The sequence below is a fragment of the Syngnathus acus genome, chromosome 8 (genome assembly GCF_901709675.1).
Source record: "Syngnathus acus chromosome 8, fSynAcu1.2, whole genome shotgun sequence".
NCBI classification, from domain to species: Eukaryota; Metazoa; Chordata; class Actinopteri; order Syngnathiformes; family Syngnathidae; genus Syngnathus; species Syngnathus acus.
The window spans coordinates 7,582,586-7,600,778 of NC_051093.1; the positions used below are offsets into that span (position 1 = coordinate 7,582,586).

The 18,193-nt window shown below is 40.9% G+C and overlaps 2 protein-coding genes across 2 annotated transcripts; both read right to left on the bottom strand.

Annotated features, from left to right (window-relative positions):
* Positions 1-2,321: 2,321 nt before the first annotated feature.
* LOC119125980 (G-protein coupled receptor family C group 5 member D) lies at positions 2,322-5,626 on the bottom strand. The gene is made up of 4 exons (XM_037256951.1): positions 5,254-5,626; positions 3,046-4,201; positions 2,675-2,730; positions 2,322-2,459 (listed from the first exon to the last, which is right to left on the bottom strand). The coding sequence occupies exons 2-4, from the start codon at positions 4,157-4,159 to the stop codon at positions 2,370-2,372; spliced, it is 1,260 nt and encodes a 419-aa protein (XP_037112846.1). The 5' UTR covers positions 4,160-4,201; positions 5,254-5,626; the 3' UTR covers positions 2,322-2,369.
* Positions 5,627-6,333: 707 nt separating this feature from the next.
* pde6hb (phosphodiesterase 6H, cGMP-specific, cone, gamma, paralog b) lies at positions 6,334-7,953 on the bottom strand. The gene is made up of 3 exons (XM_037257381.1): positions 7,844-7,953; positions 7,164-7,312; positions 6,334-7,011 (listed from the first exon to the last, which is right to left on the bottom strand). The coding sequence occupies exons 1-3, from the start codon at positions 7,910-7,912 to the stop codon at positions 6,894-6,896; spliced, it is 336 nt and encodes a 111-aa protein (XP_037113276.1). The 5' UTR covers positions 7,913-7,953; the 3' UTR covers positions 6,334-6,893.
* Positions 7,954-18,193: the final 10,240 nt, after the last annotated feature.

Below are 18,193 nucleotides of genomic sequence, written 5' to 3' on the forward strand. Positions count from 1 at the left end.
ATGTATATAATAAACGGTTTGGTTTTTATACTGCTTTGTGGATATGAGTGATTGCTTCTGGGTTTTAAAGCCCTCGTAAGAGTGTGTTGATCAATTTTTCTGGAGGTGAGTGAAGGAGGCTATTTGGCATAATACAAGAGAAAAGTTTTCATTCACTGCTGTGTGAGATAAAGAGGAATGCCGCAGTCTTCTGATTACACACGTGAATCGCGTTCTTTGCAGCGCATTAGCTCATGTGACTCAGATGATAAATGGAGGCAAGCATTGTGCAACATTAATGCCGCTTCTTGACTTTTGGCTCTGCACCGAATCAACCGCGCCGATCAGCTTTTTTCTCTCCATTTCATCTTTTCTAATTTCTGCTATGGGAGGATGCGGGGTGGGGGCAATCTGGAAAGCATCTTAAATTGTAAATGTGCTGCTAATGGCTGTAAATGGGTCGGCTGTGGCAGCAAGTCCTGTATGCCTGCTAATTGCATTGATGCACAAGGGGACAATTGCCGGTTTTGATGGGAAGTCTTGCTGACTGATTGGAAGACGCAACCGAATGTCTGATAGGAGGCTTGTGATGTCATGAATAGACTTTTGCACATTGTGCTGTCCCTGTAATAGAAAGAAATGAAGTAGATATCTTCATCTATCTCATCCGTTCATTTTGTACTGCTTATCCTGTTCAGGGTCATTGGTGAGCTGAAGCTTATCCAGGCTGACTTGACTGGGCGAGATTCGGGTTATGTCCTGCTGGCTTTGCACGATCAGGAGATTTTGGGGCCTATCGGCAAGTTACAAAATACAAGAGGAAGCAATATTTCTGTTTAAAGGAGTATATTTTTAAAAATTGCAGTTGCTTCATTTAAAAGGGGGGAGCGTACATATATTATTGAACATTTACATTCAAATAGCACTGTTAATAGGCATTGGCTAGTTTCTATCTATCTCCCACAGTTGGAGTGGGCTTTATTTTTTATGTTGACTGTCGCTATTGAAAGTTGTAATACCAATGTTAACCACAAGATGGCAGCCATATTTAAAGAACACCCCAACTCGTAGACTGTAATGGTGAAGAAGATAGTGTCATGGTCGGCTCAACGTCAAAACTACAAGTCCGTAATAGTGTAATTTTTCCTTCTACAGCGTTGGTAATTCATTTGAAGTGCATAAGGATTTTGTACATTTGTGCCACCCTCAACCCAAAAAGCTGGATATATTCAACGCCTAATAGTTCAATGCTATGGTGGCTTAATTGGACAAGCAGCTGTTGTGGTGGACTCGCCTTGCAGAGATGAATCCAGGACCAAACTTAAAGCCCTGAACTGAGTGAGTGAGCTAATTTATTCATTTGGTGATTTGAGTGATAATGCAGGAAAAAACGCATGGTGGTTTAATATTAAAAATTTTAAGTGTCTAGATTTTTGTGCACAAATTAAATGTTTTGCACTTAATGTTGGTTTGCTGTTCAGCGGTCTAGAAGGTCATCTTTGAATGGGTATTTTTATGCATTCACCCTAAATATTTGTCATTAATTGCAAACATATTTTTGTTCATATGTATCAGCTTTGAGTCAAGTGACAGGCTCACATTTCACACCAAGTCAGACAAGGTCATTATTTATTTTGTCTGGTGTTGCTGTGAGATTATTAAAATGTAAAATCGATAGAATGCAATATGTTGAGCATATTTTATAGTGTTGTTGCTTTTCCTGAACCGTACGGACATTTTTTTTTTTATCACCACTTTGAGATTGACTGTTATCGCCCCTGAGTCCTTGTGTGCGTGCAAACCATGCCCCCTGGTGGTTTGACTGCAAAATTACATCCTGTTGCATATGAGGCAAGGTTCATTTGCTTGAGAAAGTAGTTGGCTGTTTGTGTACCATCTGCACAGTTTGTTTGGGTTTGTTTGATTTTTAAGGAAAAGAAAGCAACTTTATATATTAAGAAACTTTTATTGACAACAATAACATCTCTATACATTTATGCGCCCAGGAACTCAAGCGTAACTTTGAATATGATGATGGATGGATGCTGGCTGAGGAATCTAACCATGTCCTTGCCTGCTCTTCCAGCTACTGCTTTGCTCATGTCCTCTGATTGACAGCTCAAGGGTTGCTCTATTGGTTGGAATACAGTGAGCACAATATGCATTTGCAATAGCTTCTTGAATCATGACAGGCAATGACAGAATTATTTACGGTCTTATTAGTACCTTTATATACTAGTACTACATCCCTAAACTGTAGTACTAGTATATATTTTAATTGAAAAAAAAATCATCACACTGTATTTACAATTAAGCAATATATGAAGTATTTTTTTTTTTTCTCCCAAGTCAAGCAGCATTCATTTGTGTTCATGTGCAGAAGAGAAATTTTAAATTCGTCCATAATATTCATCATATGGCTCTCTGTAGTTGGTGGTCTGAGGGCGAGGGATGCTATAGTCTTTATTGGGGTCAATGTCCTGCAAAGCACACACACACACACACACACACACACACACACACACACACACACACACACACACACACACACACACACACACACAACCTCAATTCAATTGCGGTAACACTCTTGATAAACTGTGCTGTCAGGAAGCATACAGTGTGACTTAACAAAGGAAAGGTCACAGCGTGCAATTAAATACGAGATGGTTAATCCTGACAGTTCATTACTCACGGTCATAGAGAATCCCGACTCGTAGGGCGATCGCAGTTTCGAATCGTGTCGCCTGCCTGAAGGGAGAAACGTCATACACATAATGTCATTTGTTACTCACTTAAACGTGACAGCTGAGATTGTAGAAATGCTCATTGTACTGTAGCATATTAATAATTAAAGATAATTATTTCTGACACACATGAAGATTGCCACAGTGTAGCGCCAACTAGAGGCAAAAAGGATACACTCAATGTCAGATTGTTTTAAGTATCGGTGACTGGTATCGGAGAGGACCCGATACCTTGAAATAAGGCCAGTCTGATATTGTTACTTGGCCCATCCGTATTCAATTCCATTGTGGTTAAGTGGAAGCGGTGAAATGGTCTCACCTCTTCGGTTTTCCGGATCGTTCTCGAAGCTTCCGTTTTCTGTTCCCGCCTTCGGACTGTTCAACCCCGGGATGTCAGCGCTGGGGCTGGTCCAGCCGGCGAAGCTCAGAGGCACCTCTTTGGATTTGGCCTCCCCCCTGCACAGGAAGGCAACTTGCGACAAGCCGTGTCCCATCAACAACACCCATCCGTTGGCGACCAGTGCCACGGCCAGCACCGGGTCATCCCACTGCGGCCGTCGTTTCAGCTTGACGTTCCCTCTGGTGAGCATTACGATCCACACCACCCAGATGGCGGCGGAGAGCAAGAGCGTGAGGAAGAGGAGCACGGCCTGTTGCCGGCTCTGCTGGTGAATGGCGCCGGCGTAGGTGTAGCTGTACGTGAAGCAGGACCGACACAAGAAGTGCAAGGAGAGGATCACGCCGATGGCCAGGAGGCACAGGACGTAGATCTGCAGCATGACAAACTCATCCTGGCTGTACTCGCACGGCTTCTTATCCCGCACCAAGACCAGTACCAGCCACTCTGTGGCGATGATCACCTGCACGATGAAAAGCCCCAAAGCCATGGCGGGCTCGCCCCAACCTCGAGCGGCCGCAAAGCCCAGCAGAGCGAGGCCGCGAGCCAGCAAGCAGGAGAAGGCCAAGGCGAAGAAGACGCCGAACAGGAAGAGCCTGGTGGGACACGTCTGAGGGCCGAGCTGGATGATGAAGGGGAAGGTGATGGCAAAGATGCCGGCAGTGGCCAACAAGAACATGGACATGCAGGCCACCGTTCCTCCTATGTGGCTGCGTTGCTGCCGTAAGGAGATGCAGATCCACAGGGACCAAACATGGAGGCCCAGCAGGAGGAACATACTGAAGAGGAAGCCGGCGGAGGCCAGGGTCTCCAGAATGATGCCCCACATGGCTTTGCGGTCACACAAGTACCTATAGACAGGATCTAGTCCTGGGCGACAGCCCGGAATAGCCTTGGTGGAGTTTGCCGAAGAACTCCCATTGATGATGTTGCTTGTTGCCGATGACTGAGATGAACATGTGAAAGGGATGTGGAGGAGGAGGAGGAGGAGTGGAAAGGCCAATTTGTGATCTTCAGGTGAAAAGGCTGGACTCATTTTGGAAGTGCACACCAGGAATTTGGTTCCTCCTTATGTGTCCTTGAATATGTGAAAACAAACACAAGGACAATGTTGAGACAAAATGGCCGCTCAGTGTATTTACATCGGCAATTATTGCGTTCCTTTTTTTCTTTTTCTTTTTTTTTCCTATCAATTAACTCACATGCAGTACTTCAATCCAAAGCAACAGCTCAGAACTTGAAGGAAAAAAATCACAATCACAATCGGCTCACAATCTCCTCCTTGTTCATTCCCAAAAGCGTTTGATGGGTTTCTCCCACATTAAAGTCATTAAAGCGTGATGTCATTGACCTTTGGGGCACAAAATGATCCGGTCCTGCTTGGAATTAATCGTGCGCTGTCCAATTGATTCATTTATCGATTCATGAAGAGGTGTGTCTCATTGTGTCATCACGCCGACTTGGAGTTGAGTGGAAAGGCAACGGCAGAAAGAAAACATAAACATGTCAGAACAAGGAAAAGCGGTTTGAGCGAGGGCCACAACACGAGATTACGCCCGTTTCGTGTGAGAACGGAAAACGAACTCTATTGACTCGGCTCCAAAATGAGACAGCGGGGTGAGTCAATGAAATTTGTTTTGCAGTGCAGTTTGAAGAGGCTGTGAAAGATAAGTAGGTAGACTAGTATCACTTCCCGCAGGCACATAAGGCAGCCTTTGTTTCATTGGCAGATTTAAATAATGTCTTTATTTGCATCAGCAGTGGATTGATATGACCCAGTTTGATCAGGCCATTGTTTTTTTTGGATTGTGAAAAAGAGTATGGGATGGGTTGAATCGCAGTTAATGAAAAAAATCTATTTTTTTTTTTTATAGCGTCTGACCACATTTGGGTGGTCAGTAAACACCCCAAAATGGTCGCCAGTCAATCCCAGGCCACACGTGGACAAACGACCATTCGCATATGTTAGTTAGTAACCACGGTAAAAACACGCAAACACGACATCATCGCCAAGTACGACCTCAACAACGTCAAATGTTTATGATGTGTCGATCAAAGGCGATTATCCGTATATGCGGAATTGGATATTTGAATCTCAATTAATGCTGAAATAGCAAAACTGGCACTTACCACAAATCCTTACCACGGACTCAGTTTTGTCACGACACACACTGTTGATGCATGGATGGACTCGATGTGTAGCCACGTGGACGTCTCCTGCATCCCTTCTCACACGTTCCTACCTTCCACTGTCTATAGGTGGGGTTCACACACCTGAACGACACACACACACAAAGGGAGAGTTTACTCCTCCCTAGTTTTCCTGCTCCCCCACAGGAATTTGAATCATGCTTGCCGATAACTGTGCACTCTCTCGAGACCAAGTGGAATTCCACAAGCAATGATTCTGCTCTCGACCTGACCAAAGAGCGGGGACAGGGGGGACTGAGTTGTCGCCATGGTTACGCCGTCATGACAGCAACAATAGCTGACAGTGATGAAATTAGCTGGAGGGTCTCTGTTGTGTCAATAAATGAGAGCTGTTCTTTTCGGGCAAGCCCATACGTAAGCTTTTAACTCGTGTTAAGACAAGTCGGGATGTTAGCGGGTGTGTTCTCTTCAATCTCAGCTCGGAATTCATCCAAACTTGTTAAATCGTATAGCGTGTAACACCGTAAATATCTTTTGGGGTTGTTCTCAATGCAATTTATTTACGCCTTCTATTTTTATCATCCCTTCATTGTGTCGCTGTTTTTCCTGAAGCGTTCCCAAAACAGTTGAGTTCTTTGATCCGGAGGGTTGAGCTTTATTTTGAAAAGCAAACGTAACCATAGCAACGCAAATGTGGGAAAGTTTGCTTTTGATTACTCACTTGGATGGAAGTTGCCATGTTGTTTTTGTGATTAATTACAGTTAAGACCTTGAAAAGACATGACGCAGACTGAGGCTTTGGGCTTTGGGGGGCATTTATGTTTTATATTTATAGTACATTATTTTTTATATATGTATATGTATATGTGTATATATATATATATATATAATATATATAATTTATATATATATATGTTTTTATTTCATATTTTTTTTAAATTAAATTTTACTTTTAATTTACTTTAACTGTCTATGTTGTCATAGATTTGTTCCACTTTGTATGCACTAGTAGTTGTTTGTAGCGTCAGTTTGTTTCCAACAAGAAAGGAACATAGTGAGTTGTGTAAAGAAAGCAATTTAATGCAACTATTCGGACACGTAGTTCACTTGCAGTATTGATCGTCTCTATAGCGGAAGGAAGAGAGCATCTGAAAGTGCATTGCAATGTTCACCGCTACAGCGTCCTGCATACTCTCCATGATGGTTACAGTGAAGTCATACAACGCAGCGATAACAAAGGAATAAAAAAAAGGGAACAACAGGAGATACGTGACAAAGTATTTACATTGGATTCAACTGCTAGAAGCAAATCAAGCTAGTTTTTCTTCGGGTTCTTTGGCAAGGGTTGGGATGGGTGGGCCTCTGTAATACATGGAAGATTAGATCGGAAAAGGGAGCGTGAAATGTTCTCGTCAATCTTTCAAGCATATTATATACTGTAAACAGTATGATATGTATAATCATATATAAAAAAATAAATAAGAGCATGATTAAGCTCCCTCTCCACTCAGTGGAGCGAGGCCGGAGGTAGATGACGAGAAGGGCATTAAGGGGGACGCCGGCCGCCTTATCCCGACGGGCCGAGCCGAGGAGCGATGGAGGGAGGGAAGAGAGCGGCTTTAAATGATGCCGTATTTGGCCAAGTCGCTGAGCTCCATGTCGCCAAAGGCTTCCCATGGGCACACGACTGTGATGTCTGTGCCGAGACCCTCCATGCCGGGGATGTCGTCACCGAAGCTGCAAATGAGGGACAATGATCACATTAGCGGGAACGCTCCTCTTTCTGTTGTATTTAACTTTAACTCATTCAGTCGATAGGCGTCAAAGATATTAACTGGGTGGGCAGTGAATGAGTTAAAGGGCAACACGGAATGAATTTTATATTTACCCCCTTCTGGCCTGGTTTGGGGGCCTTGCTCTTGAATGTACGAGTTTGCCTCTGCTTGAATTTGGGCGGGCCTTTTTTGGGTGTAGTTGGGCCAGTGGTTCCGCCAGGGGCCAGGGCGCTTCCTGCCGGTGGGCCGCCGTTCATTGTTCTCTAAAAAAAAAATCAAAAGATCAGGTCTCGTGGCTTCTTCTCTTTCTGCCTGATGCCCTGCTGCTAATAATCCTGTTAGCGTCTGTCTCTGCACTAATCTGCACAGATTATGCAGATGGGTTTAAACTACCAGATTTGCTCTAATCCCCCTTTTGATCCACTGCAAACTAATTGCCCTTCCTCGACAACAAGGATGCAGACCGTCCGCTTCATTAACCGCACAATTTACTATGACAAAAAAAATTCGACTTCAGCATATAATAATTTGGATTAATTTATGATTGCAGTGTTAAAGCCCCTCTTATTGGTTATGTAACACAGCACACACACACACACATGAGTCAGTTCAGCTTCTAGATAAGATGAAGTGAAGATGGAGTGATTGAAGAGCCATCTGTTGCTCAGGTCAATCCTATTCCATGTTTGCCTTGCTAAATTATCACTACCAATTAAATGATATGTATTACAAATTGAGCCGAATAGTAACAATCTAGGTTGAGCAAGTTCAAAAGCATCGTTGTTAGTTCTCACCTGTTGGAAATATCCCAAGAGGCCACCACTGATCTCTTCTCCTCCTTCTCCTGCTTCTGTCTGTGACATTTGCTATCGGCGCCATGCTTTTATATCTTCATCACTAATCCCTTCACACACCTCTTTCCAGTCACGTGGTCCCCTAAGGTCATCTTAACTCCTGCGGCACTCCCTCGGGCCTTGCTGTGTGCGCACACAAGTCAGAGGTCAATCTGTAAGGATTCCATCAAGTTGATCCTTCTAAAACCTCAGTGCGCCTGACAAGAGATTTATTTATGGAGAGGAGGTGGGGGAGAAGCTTCTAGTCGCGTTTCTGCTCCATGTGTTCGGTTGAGCTCCCATGTGCTCGGATGAGCTCCCGTGTGCTTGTTGTTGTTCATTTCTGACCTACCACATGTGAAGAAATGTTTGGGCTTACGCTTAATTGACATCATAACAACATCACAACAATCTAATTAGAAGACACATTGGTGTTTCTGACATCATTAGTGGAAGATGAAGTCAAGATATATTTTTGTGTGACAACTCGAATCAATCAAATTAAAATATCAATATTCATACCTAGAATGGACAATGTTAAGGGAATTATCGAAACATATTACCTGTGTACATGTTCATCGAGAAAAATAGGCTGTCAAAAAAACAACAACTCTGGACTTACAATTCATAGATATATATTTTTTTACCTGGTTGTCTGCTCCCAAACGAGGCCAACACAATGGCTAAGCCTCTTTATCTTCATGTAGGGCGCAGAGCGGAAAGTGTTGCCCTCTTTAACACTAGCACACGCCTCGACATGTGCTAACTGGATCTTCATTCTAAAGGTCAGGAGCCAGCAAGCACCACTTCTTCATATCTAGTAGACACAGGGAATGCAAATATACTTTGTATCCTGCATAAAGAAATGAAGTATTAACTTGAAATTGTGTGGCTGATTAGTTAGTGGCGATAGGAAATAGGAAATACTGTAGTTCATGTCTCAATACTGTATTTGGTGACTATTAATCACATGACCTAAACGTGGGTGGCCATGAATGATTTGCACTCAGTGTCAGTGAGCCATCACAAACATATGCTGTGTCGGGGTCTCTATTGTAGGTCAATAGGTCAGTCACACAAACACGCTAATGCTTTTAATTACCGCTAGATTAACGCGGGCGCCTGGCAACAGGAAAATAGCGCTATGATGTTAAGACATATATGGAATCATGTCAAAGCAAGAGGTCCTACCCGGTCTTATTCATTTATTTTTATTTGTTATTTATTTTTTATTTATCTATTACTTGCAGTATCTTATTTTTTTTATTATGTCTATGTGTGAGGCAGCAAGAGGTCCCGGTCAGCTCTGAACAACAAGTACAGAATGTTCATTCAAGAAGTTTCTCAATATGCGTGTGTGAACGCAAACAAATATTTTATCTGTGGAATGCACTGAGGTTCCGACTGACGCCTTAAAAAAAAAAAACAATGCTTGCCTTTTAATGGTGTGTGAACATATCATAGTGCATCTGAAGTACCGGACTCTCATTTTATGGCACATAAATATTTTGAAATGACTAACCCTCTTAGACATGAAAGTCTTGGATTTTGCCACAAAACATTTGATGACAAGCACGCATAATCTCACAGTATTTATAGAATGCTGGACTCTTACACAGGCATGGCATGTTTATAATTTCCTTTACATGATATCAAGCTTCTGGTTAAGTACTTGCATCCAACTCTTTGCTTCCTTGAAACATGTTTGGACAAACAAGAAGGTGGTCTTTGAGCCATCTGGAGCAAAGAGCTCAAGAGCTCAGACTGTCTGCTCTGAGTTTGAATTATTGCTCTGGACACTTGAGAGAGTTCATTTAGCGGCATGCAACCTTGTTTCAAAATTTCTTGGCCTCCTTGAATGCACTACAAAAAGCACTATACATGAACCCAGTCAACAAATTATGCCTGAATTTGTCAAGCTTTTTATTATTCTGCTTGTACTGGGCTTTGTTGTATTGAGTGTACCTAATTTAAAAAAAAAAAAAAAAAAGGCCCATGAGTGCTTATCAAGTACCACGTCGACCTTTCATATTATTACACCGCCGTCAATTTTTTCTGTAATATCCCACGTTGTGGCCATTCTGCCCGACAATATATTATTCATAAACAGACCATTGTTGTCTTTGCATTTGCATACAAACGAGATATTAAAATGCGAGCCCAAATCCTTGCCTGAGAACATAAAGCTTTTTAGTACGTGTTCAGCGCATACTCACCTTTAAATAAAATCAATTATTGAAATGCAACTTGTTGTTGTTGTTTTTTCTCACGAAAAGAAACAAATGAGGAATTTCTTTGCTGCTCTGCCAAGTGCACAATGTTTTATCAGTTCAGCTTGAACATTCAGGTATTATTGTAATGTCTTTTTGGGTTGAACCTATCATAAAAAGTTCCAAATTTGCTTAATATTCCGTTTATAATAAACAATTTCAGGACAGCTATACATTCATTTGCTGCAGCTACTTTTGCTTTCACAACACCTTCTGTGTTAAATCACTTAATAAGATTTTTTAACCATTGTAAGAGCTCAGTTAGGTTTACATTTGGATGTGCTTTTTCCTTTGTGTGTCAGAGTGATGTAAGAGTTTTACGGAGCCTGGGATTGCCCTGAATCTCATTGTGTTGTCGTCATGAGTCGCTCGTCAAACATTTTCCACGACCGTTAAGACCTTAGTGGCCTTTGTTGCGTCAATGTTTGCACTGTCAACTATGTGGCAAAATTAGCATTCCATGAAATGTTTAGAAGCAGATTTGGAAAACGTATTTATTCAAGTTAGAATATTTAACTTGAAATTGGGACACTATTGTTTTACGTGCAATCCATTAAAAAGCAAAATTTATGCATTTTGAATTTAAAGTTTCTTTTCCTTGGGGGTAAAAATCCATGTTGCTTTTGCTAAATTATTCAGATAAAATCATTTATGATCCCTCCCGAAATCACCCTTTTTAATCTCCTAAATAAATTATTACTGTGTAAAAAATATCGAGTTTTAGTTAAAGCCATCAAACTGTTTTTTTTTTTGGATAAATTATCTCAGGTCAAGTCTTAACTGCATCCAAGTGGAAAAAAATAAAATGAGAACCTTCCTCCAGGTCTGCAGCTACTTTACCATTCTGAGCTGAATTCTAAGTGAGGCTGTGCATATTTTTTTCTTATGTCGTATGTCATTCGCTGTTTGAATATATTCATGAATGCATACATTACTGTGTTTCAGAATACACAGGTTAGAAATATTCTTCACTCTAGCATTCACTACAAAGATAAAAAAGTAAATCATTCAAATAGTGTACAGTAAATCCTCAAGAGACGTTTTGGCTTTTTTAATTGTCAGTTGCTTCATTATTTGTAGTAAATGGATCATTTTTGGACCAAACTGTGCTGTACACAAAATATGTTCTGAGTAGTGTGTGGGAACTGTAATCTGGGTTTTGGATCCCATTAGAATTAACCGAGAGCTCTTACTAGATTGGAGTGGCGAGCGTTCTCATCTCAGAGGGGGAGACTAATTGGATATTCCTAAATCAGGGAGCATGACGTTTGTCATGAGAAAAAAAAACAGCAGTGCGGAGGAGGAACTTGCTTCAACTGGCACCAAAGCAATGGAAACACACTTGACTGCAATTAGTGGAGGCCAGTGATGACATAAACAAACAACATTAGGACTACAATTTCCAATGCATCAAATGGTCTGCCTTTATTCATGCATTATTAAAAAAACATCCATGAGAAACAACAGGAATTAGCATCTGAATTAGATTTTTCAGCCTTTGAGGGGCGTGGCTTCGTGAGTCTGCAAAAATATGACCAATTTACTAATTTATCTGAGCTCAATGTGGGCAAGCAGTATAGAAAAATGTTTAATTCATTCTCCAGCATGCGGATAGTTTAAAAAAAAAAAAAATAATGTTTTTCCGAGTCCTGTGAATATGTAAATCACATCAACATTACTTGCGAATCATTCCACGACACAGCAAGCCAACATCGAGGCAGCCGAAGGGGAAAAGAAAAATGGGAACGCTGCAGATAAAGAATGGATTAATGGCGCACGGAGGCAGTAGAGAAAGCGAGAGGGGATTAAAGAAAGAGAGCAAGTCGAGTTAGAGGGGAGAAGTGAGTAAGCAAAAGGTTATTCGCTGTGACAAGTGCTCAGAGGCTTTGCAGAGGTCCCACTGAGGAACATTCTCAGCTTTGGGGATGACTTTGAGGCTTTCTTTCTATTATTCACTCTGTCCCTTCCATTTTGCTATTTTTAGGGCATTAGTGCAGCAGCAGGGTTTGTTTTGCTGTTTTGGCGTGCGTGCGAGTTCCCATTAGTCGTAATGTACTCATTACTACGTAACACAATACTCAAGCAGCCACTAAAGCCCCAGAAGCCAATGATTGCGCATCTAATGTAATGTTGTGACTCCAGGCTATAAACACCATCACGCAACGCTGGAGAGCAGGAGCTCATTTGTGAGTTTAGTTTTTAAATGTAAATAAATGAAACACATTTCACGCTGATATATACAGTGAATTCCTGCAAATTTCATCCAAAGTCCAAATTGGGCTATTGGGATGACTTTGTTTCTTTTCTACCCAGATATAGTAGTGATAGCAGCAGGCCATGCAAGAGTTTTTGGAAAGAAAATCAAGACAATCACTTCCCAGTCAAAATACGAGCTGTGCTGCAATTTCAATATTCCCATTCCCGCTGGTGTCATTTAAAGCAACACAGTGGCCGAGCAAGTTCCGAGAGAGTGAAGGAGATTGGAGGGTGACTAGAAAAAAGACGACTAAAGAAAAAAAGTGAGGCTTCAAGAGCAAAGGAAATTCAATCTTTACAAGTGAGCAGAGAAAAGAGCAATGGAAGATGAGGTCATAGCACTTTGCACTGCTGCCCATTTTGCCCCGTCTGTCAGAGCAAATATCTCATTACGAGTCCTGGCTGGCAGCTCTCAGGCAGTCAGCAAGAGGTCAGGAAAGCTCCAGATAGAAACGCAGTCAGCAGTGAGACTCTCATCCACACTCGCAGCACTGAGTGTGTGCTCAAGAGTCTTCCGAAAGCATCCATCCATGGAGAGATTGCTTTCTTGGAGATAATTGTTAGAATGTTGAGCGGTGTTTTAAAATTGATTTAAAAAAATAATAGTAATAATAATTAAAAGAAATAATGTCCTCATCTGATGTATTTAATTCAAGCAATAAATAAATAAATTTGTAATACAATAAACAGCATAGGACTCATTTATATTTCCAAAAATTGTGACTATTGTTTATCACCAGCAGGTGGCAGATTAGCGTCACATTGTGGCCTAGTAGGCAGACTTTCCTAGACCACTTTCTAAATCCAAGTCTGTGGCGGTGGGGGCAAAAGAGGACACGTCAGTGGGGCTTCCACACTGCCATGCACTTGATGACACTTGAACATCGTGCAAACATTGTGCCGCAGGCAGCTAGGAATATCAAATGTGGTTTTGGGAGCTGGTGGTGTGGACTTCCACTTGTCTGCACCACTTGATTTGGGCGGTTCAGACAATGGATGGATGGATGGATTCACAGAAATGGGGTTTACTGGTAAAACCTGAGACAATTTTTTGTGCACAACATATCTGTGCAACTCTAGGCATTTGAATGAGAAAAAAAGAATGATGAAGATTTCACAATAGATCCATGATTGCTCAACAGTTGACTTTGGGTGAAAGGTGGAGTACATTCTGGATTGGTCACCAGTCAGTCAAACATAAAGTCAAACAATCATTCGATACATGTTGCAGTCTATATTCTAGTCGCCATATAATAATATAATATATAATTAAATAAATTAGTTAAAATAAAATAAATGCAAAATAGCTCAAATAACTGATTTGTAATTGCCTGCTTGATTATTTTTAGCTTGTCTAATAAAGTTGGACAAATTCAAAGTGGTCTGAAAGAAAAAGCAAAAAGTCCCGATGACGTGGCGTGTGTAACATTCACAGCATGCAAATCATCAATACATTCTATGCATTTTCTATCACACTTGTCCTCATCAAGGTCACGCATGAACATAAACTCCAAAATCCAAGGACATAATAAAATTCAGCGGCCCGGTCACTGTCGTGTAAATCTCTTTATTTTAGTAGCAAGACTCAGTTTAGACTGGTTTAGAACAAGAAAAGCCATCCTACACCCCCACACATCCCCACACACTCCCCCACAAAAACCGCTCATTTTATTCCGAGCTGTCTGGTATGCACGGTTCAGGGTTAGCTGGCATTTTGCAAGCGGCGGTTTGGGTTAGACCTCAGCAGATGAACGTACGTCAATATAAAGTTCTTGAACGGTCTTGTAAAGCATGTGTGCATTTGTTTATGTGTGTAAATGCATTTGCAGGTGTGAGGGCCTCGCGTCGCTCGTTGCCTGCCTGCCTGCCTGCCTGCCTGCGTGTCATCGGTCAGCTGCAGTCCATGCGCTTAGCCTGTTGTGTTAGCGGCCAGCAAATCTGTGATTACCGCCACCGCTTTTGACAACCACAATATGAAAAAGACTGAGGGAGAAGAAGTTTCAAAACGATAGTTAAAGGCAAAGCAATAGACTTGATGATCCCAATCCAGAACAAGTCATCAAACGTGAGTGACAAGTGGAAATTTGAGTGGCAGAGGACAAATTGACCAGAATTACAAATTAAGTTTGGCTCACATTGTTTCAAATGTGGGGTTTTATTCCCACTCAAACTTAACGACCTACTTTGATTCCTTATCTGGCTGTGCCGAGTCAGCTCAAACCCGCACTGTAGGTTTAAGTTTAGTTTACCAAAAGCATGTGATGTCTAGTCCAAAATGTCGGATAATGAGCAGTAATGCATAGCCAAGACAAAAGGAGCGCAGCAACTGCATCGGTTTGCTTGCAGATTTGGGATAAGCAAACAATAAGATTATATAGAAAGATAGAGGGAAAAAAAAAGTTTGCGAGAGAAGTCCTCCAAAAGATAATGCACCTAAGTATAACATAAAACACGGACCACGCTAGTGATTTTAGGCCTCATGAATATACGAGAAAGTGTGGAAACGCACTTTCATTTAATAATTGAAATTTCAGACTTTGGGATGGCGAAAGAATTTTTTTCTACAGTTAGAGGACATCTCCATTTTTTGGGACTTCAGTAAAATGTGGCTAATCAATATGATATATAGTGTAAATATAAATCAGACAATTTTTTAGAAGAAAATATAACTTTTATTGAATGCAAGTATATTGAGTATAAAGTTAACCTCAAAAGATTTTCATGGTTTGTAAATAAAAAAATAAAGATAGTAGTCTCTTGAAGTAAACCTTAATCTTAAAGTGGAAGTCGAGTCAAAAGCTATTTTAATTAAGGATTAAGAATAATCCCCCCGTTTTCAGACACCCAACGAGGCGAGCATGTTTTGCAGTGTCGCCCCCTGCTGGTGACTTTAAAATTGATGACAAAGTGCTATATTATCTGTTTACATGTGTTGCTCCACCGTTGCATTCAAGTCAGCTGAGCCAATTACTGTACTTCCAATGTCCCCCAAATAACTACAATATTTGTGTACCAATTGTGTAATCGGCCCAAAAGTATTGTGCCCCCCTCCCTACCTGGCACCTATGCCGCAGTCTGTGGCCGTTTGCTTATGAATGATTTCTGATGTTGTACTTTGTGAATGTTTACAAGCGCGTGTGACATTCCGGGGCGGCTAGGTGGGTGCAGCCTCGCGTATGCTGCAGCTCACTTTGTTAGAGTTGGCCGTACAGAAGAGAAGTGAGGCACCAAGGTAAACAGGACGTACCACAAAAAAAACTTGGATGGTGCAGTTATGTGAATTTTCAGCTAAGCTATGCGGCAACAGGACGGCAAACATTCTCACATACACACGCATGTCCCAACGTCAATGTTGTCCTCGGGAGGGTCACGGGTGAGCCGCAGCCGACCCATCCCGACTTCTGCAGAGAGACGCTTCACTCATTTGACGTGCAGCGTTTTCGATGGTAAACAATGTACTTTGTGTGAAATTCTTAGTTTTAATTTTAGTCAGTGATATTTTAGGGTTTCCTTTGTCCTGGAGTGGCCTCAGAAAAGCAAACAAAAACAAGTATGTTTTCAAGACAAAGAAAGTGTTTATTATGCCAAACGTCAGCAAGCCAGTTTGAATTCATGAATTTTTAATGCCCTGTGTATTTTAGCATTTCAAAATGTAGTTGCAAAACATTTTGTCCAACTGCATTTTGGCATGGTGGAAAATAAAACTTTTTGATGCAATATCACTCATTTTTATTGCACTATTTCTCCACCAAAATCTGTTGGAATTTGATTTTTTTCCCTAAAATATTTGTATTTATTTAAAATTATGATAACAGAATTTGATCTTAGCTACTAATTCTTTTTATTTAGATCAAATTGTATACATTGAGAGGCACTGCATTTTTTTCTGAAATGTGTCCTGAAATGACCTTGATTGACACTTTGAAGACGTGTTGAATGTCCTGGTGGGACCTTCAAATTAGGGATGTCAAAGCAAAGTGTTAAAAGAACAATCTAGCACTTGTGGCATTGTGGATTCATGCACACGTAAGTCAATAAAAAAACAAAAAACCCACATCCAAGTCACACAATGTGAAAAATTTTGGGGTTATATGTTCTACATCCATCTGGATCCCACACACTCAATCTTGTGAAACATCATAAAAGAATAAACCCAAATTCATCCTTATACTATTCTTTTGTCTGAGTGCAATCTATTTCCTAACTGGGATTATATGTTTTGTTTTTGTTTTTATGCGATGGCCTATTTCTGCAACAGGTTGGCTGCGAGAGTTTGTTTACAAGGTTAGAAGCGACAGGGAAGCATCCAAGCAGCTGCCTCGTCTTTCCCCACCGGCACTCCAGTTGACAATTTGAGAGATTTGCGACTACGAGGTGTTAGACAACCTCAGTACGTATCTTTGGCAGCCTCGAGTGGAACACAAAGTCTGCAAATTGGGGATGGTGATTGTGGTATTGATGAGCGCAAACATTTTAAATCATTTCTGACAACACAGGGTTTTTCCTCCTTGTTTTTTCCCCCAAATAAAACAAGTTATCTTTTGAACCATTCAAACAGTAGACCACTACACCCAATTTTAGAGACACATAAATTGATGAGCAAGCTCTTGGCAACATTAGTGATGAAAAAACTCCCTTTTTCAAAGAGAAAGCAGATACTAAATCATACATTGGTCTTAGTTGAGTCAATTAAATATTAGTCATTGATATAGTCATATTTTCAAAAGCTAATTCTTGATATGTAAATGAAGCCTGCAACAAAAAAATTTGAATAAATGATAGTAAATTGTGAATAGTGAAATTGAAAATAATAATGGATGTAGCATTATCGGTAACACAGCACATCTGCCAACGCCCAGATTCCAACCAAGGATTTTGTTTATGGGACACATTCGTATGACACATAATATGTACGCAATAGCTGTGGTAGTTACATAAATATAGGGTGGTTGAAAGGTAACTCCATATTTTAAAATACTTATAAAGTATAGTCTGACATCATAACAGCACAGCACTGTTTAATTCACCACTGAATAATCTAATTATTACAATGCACGTGCGTTCACGCCCACAACGGCGCAAACGCTCTTTTCTACCTCACATTCTTTCCAAAGGCAGCTGGGATTGGCTCCAGCACACCAGCAATTCTAATGAAGATAAACTTTCCAGATAATTGAGTAACACATATACATATTTTTTATATATTTTATAACTCCCAGCTACAATATAGATATCTAATTGAATTGCATTAAACAAAAATAAATTGCCCCGTGCAAGACAAATACATGTTGTTGACATACAGCCAGCAATATTTACTGCCGTGAGACAACGCAACCACCAAAAGGCTCCCAAAGGCGGACAGTGGTGCGTAACGTCTGTCCTTCATCCAGTCTGGCCCGGAACTTCCATCATGCTATGAACTGGCGCGCTCAGGCAACATGATGACATCACCACTTATTTTCATCGGCTATCTGAGTCACTCACTTCTTTCAGTGTTTTTGAATTCTTTTTTTTTTTTTTTTTTTTTTTTTGGTGAATACCTGCAAAGAACATTTAAAATATAAGTGGTAAAAATAGCAGGCCAAAATGTCTCCATACATAGCAACTGTTGTGTAATTTTTGTGTTTGCTTGAACCAGCCAAGCACCTTGAGGTTCACCTGCTTGGCCACCTGAGGAAACAAGCCAGCCCAGACAAGTTGGATGATGTCTCTCTGTTTTTACAGACATTAGCAAAATATGTCCTAATATGTTGTGCTGTGAGCAATTTAAAAAGGGTGTTTGCGC

Coding starts and splice junctions, on each gene's coding strand:
- LOC119125980 (XM_037256951.1), bottom strand. CDS start 4,159: ATGAGTCCAGCCTTTTCACCTGAAGATCACAAATTGGCCTTTCCACTC. Junction 2,731..3,045: donor CGATCCGGAAAACCGAAGAG/GTGAGACCATTT, acceptor TTCTCCCTTCAG/GCAGGCGACACGATTCGAAA. Junction 2,460..2,674: donor AGTCGGGATTCTCTATGACC/GTGAGTAATGAA, acceptor TGTGCTTTGCAG/GACATTGACCCCAATAAAGA.
- pde6hb (XM_037257381.1), bottom strand. CDS start 7,912: ATGTCACAGACAGAAGCAGGAGAAGGAGGAGAAGAGATCAGTGGTGGC. Junction 7,313..7,843: donor TCTTGGGATATTTCCAACAG/GTGAGAACTAAC, acceptor TTTTTTTTTTAG/AGAACAATGAACGGCGGCCC. Junction 7,012..7,163: donor CCCAAACCAGGCCAGAAGGG/GGTAAATATAAA, acceptor CCTCATTTGCAG/CTTCGGTGACGACATCCCCG.